Source organism: Marmota marmota, unplaced genomic scaffold (assembly GCF_001458135.2).
Source record: "Marmota marmota marmota unplaced genomic scaffold, marMar, whole genome shotgun sequence".
In the NCBI taxonomy this organism is placed as follows: domain Eukaryota; kingdom Metazoa; phylum Chordata; class Mammalia; order Rodentia; family Sciuridae; genus Marmota; species Marmota marmota.
Window position 1 is genome coordinate 1 of NW_026004946.1, and position 2045 is coordinate 2045.

The following is a 2045-nucleotide window of genomic DNA, read 5'->3' on the forward strand; positions in this document are numbered from 1 at the left end:
GGCACGGCGCCAGCGCCTGGGTGCCTCTTTGAAGTGTTCATTTGGTCGAGTGTCATTGTGCTTGTGTGTGGCGCGCTGGGTTCCCCAGCACCGCTTTCGGCTGGAGCTGGGGGCTGGGGGCGATGCGCGCGAGTTTGGAGCCCCGCACCTGTGCTTATCCTCCGGCGACTGCCGGGGCCTGTGTCGCGGTGTGTGTGCGTGTCACTGTGGCCCTTGTTTACCCGGTTGTGTCTCAGCGGGAGGGTGCCGGACTGGAGAGCCCCGCCGGTGGTGCTGGGTTTGTGGCAGACTATCTGCCTGGGTCTGTAGGCAGGTGCTTCCCGGGCTCTGCTCATTTCTCCAGTTAGTGACTAGGGCAGTGTCATTGTAGGTCCACTGCCAAGCCGGTGCTCTGTGTATTGCAACAGCATGTCAGAGTGTTGTTGGGTGTGCACTGGGGGTCTGTGTGTGCCGGTGGGTGAATGTGTGTGTGCAGATGGCAAGGATGGAAAGCCGGATGTGCCTGCCAAGGCTGCTGCGAAGGGCTTTGGCATTAGCAGTGGCCGGGCGGGCGGGCGGGGGAGGCAGGTGGCAGGCTAGCAGCTGGCTGCCTGGGTGGGGATTTCCATCTCCGCTGGGGCTGTTTATGGGGCTGCAGGGGAGATGTTGCAGGGCTCCAGGGTGGGTGCTGCTCCACCAGCAGGGCCCAGCTCATTCCTACCCTCTTCCTCCCTGCAGGCCCAGGGCCCCGGCCAGTGCCCAGCCCTGCTGGGAGCCCCGGCCAGCACCACGGACGGCACCCAGGAAGCCCGAGTCCCCCTGGACGGGGCCTTCTGGATTCCGAGGCCCCCCGTAGGTTCGCCCAAGGGCTGCTTTGCCTGTGTGTCCAAGCCCCCTGCCTTGCAGGCTCCAGCGGCCCCTGCCACTGAGCCCTCAGCCTCACCCCCCATGGCACCCACTCTGTTCCCCATGGAGTCCAAGAGCAGCAAGACAGACAGTGTGCGGGTGGCTGGGGGCCCCCAGGCCTGCAAGCACCTGGCCGAGAAGAAGACCATGACGAACCCCACGACCGTCATCGAGGTCTACCCGGACACCACCGAGGTGAACGACTACTACCTGTGGTCCATCTTCAACTTCGTCTACCTCAACTTCTGCTGCCTGGGCTTCATCGCCTTGGCCTACTCCCTCAAAGTGAGCCCCCGTGGTGGCAGGGCGGAAAGGAGGGGTGGGTGCTGGCTGGACAGGACCTGACTGCACTGCTCTGGCCCTCCCTCTGCTGTGGTCGAGCAGGTGCAGCTGGGGCCCAGAGGGACCTGGGGTCCTGGGATGGGGCCTTGGCCAGGCATCCCTGGGCAGCAAGGGGCTATCCCTTCCTTTCCTGAGCTGAGAGAGCTTCCGACAGGGACTTGGATTCCCGGGACCCTTCTCTGCACAGCCAACTGAGCCCAGCCATGGGGCGTGGGGACCCAGGGAATTCACCCTGGCCAGCAGCCATCCCAAGGTCAAAAGGGATGGAGCTGAAGAGGGTTTGCAACCCTGCACCTTTTGAGAGAGGAGGGGTGACCTCAGGGACCCTTGCATGCCTTCTGTCATCAGGGAACCTGAGGCCAGGCACTGTGCACACCCCACTGTGTACTTGGTTGGAAGTCAATGCCTGGTGGCTAGGGCAGCTCAGGGAAAGAACGGGAAAGCATGTCCCATAGACCCCATCACCCTGTGCCCAGAGTGGGCATGAGTTCCAGAGCCCCTCGGCTCTGAGAGGAACTGGTTGGGAGCAGACTGTCAGGCCACGGGACCCACCCCCGAGGGCAGAGGGAGAGGAAGGACTGCGCCTGTAGGGGACTGTCACCAGTGCACTTTGGGTGGGGTGACCCCTCTACCCCTTGTAGGGACTGAGTAGCCCTGGGCTGTGCAGGGAGATGGGGACTCAGGCGTCCCCACACCCTGCCACTCCAGGAAGAAGGACCTGGCTCACATTGGGCCAGATCATCACTTTCCCGAGCCCAGACTTGAATGGCCATAGCCAGATGCATTCCACTGATTACAGCTGCCCAGCCAGGTGGGGT

At 63.4% G+C, this 2045-nt stretch overlaps 1 protein-coding gene across 1 annotated transcript; it reads left to right on the forward strand.

The window, feature by feature from the left end:
• The first annotated feature begins 627 nt into the window (after positions 1 to 627).
• On the forward strand, positions 628 to 2039 carry LOC107135280 (interferon-induced transmembrane protein 10). The gene has a single exon (XM_015477175.2). It carries the CDS (start codon positions 643 to 645, stop codon positions 1228 to 1230), a length of 588 nt encoding a protein of 195 aa, XP_015332661.1. The 5' UTR covers positions 628 to 642; the 3' UTR covers positions 1231 to 2039.
• Positions 2040 to 2045: the final 6 nt, after the last annotated feature.

What these genes read in the sequence shown, in the direction of transcription:
- LOC107135280 (XM_015477175.2), top strand. Translation starts at nt 643, where the DNA reads ATGTTGCAGGGCTCCAGGGTGGGTGCTGCTCCACCAGCAGGGCCCAGC.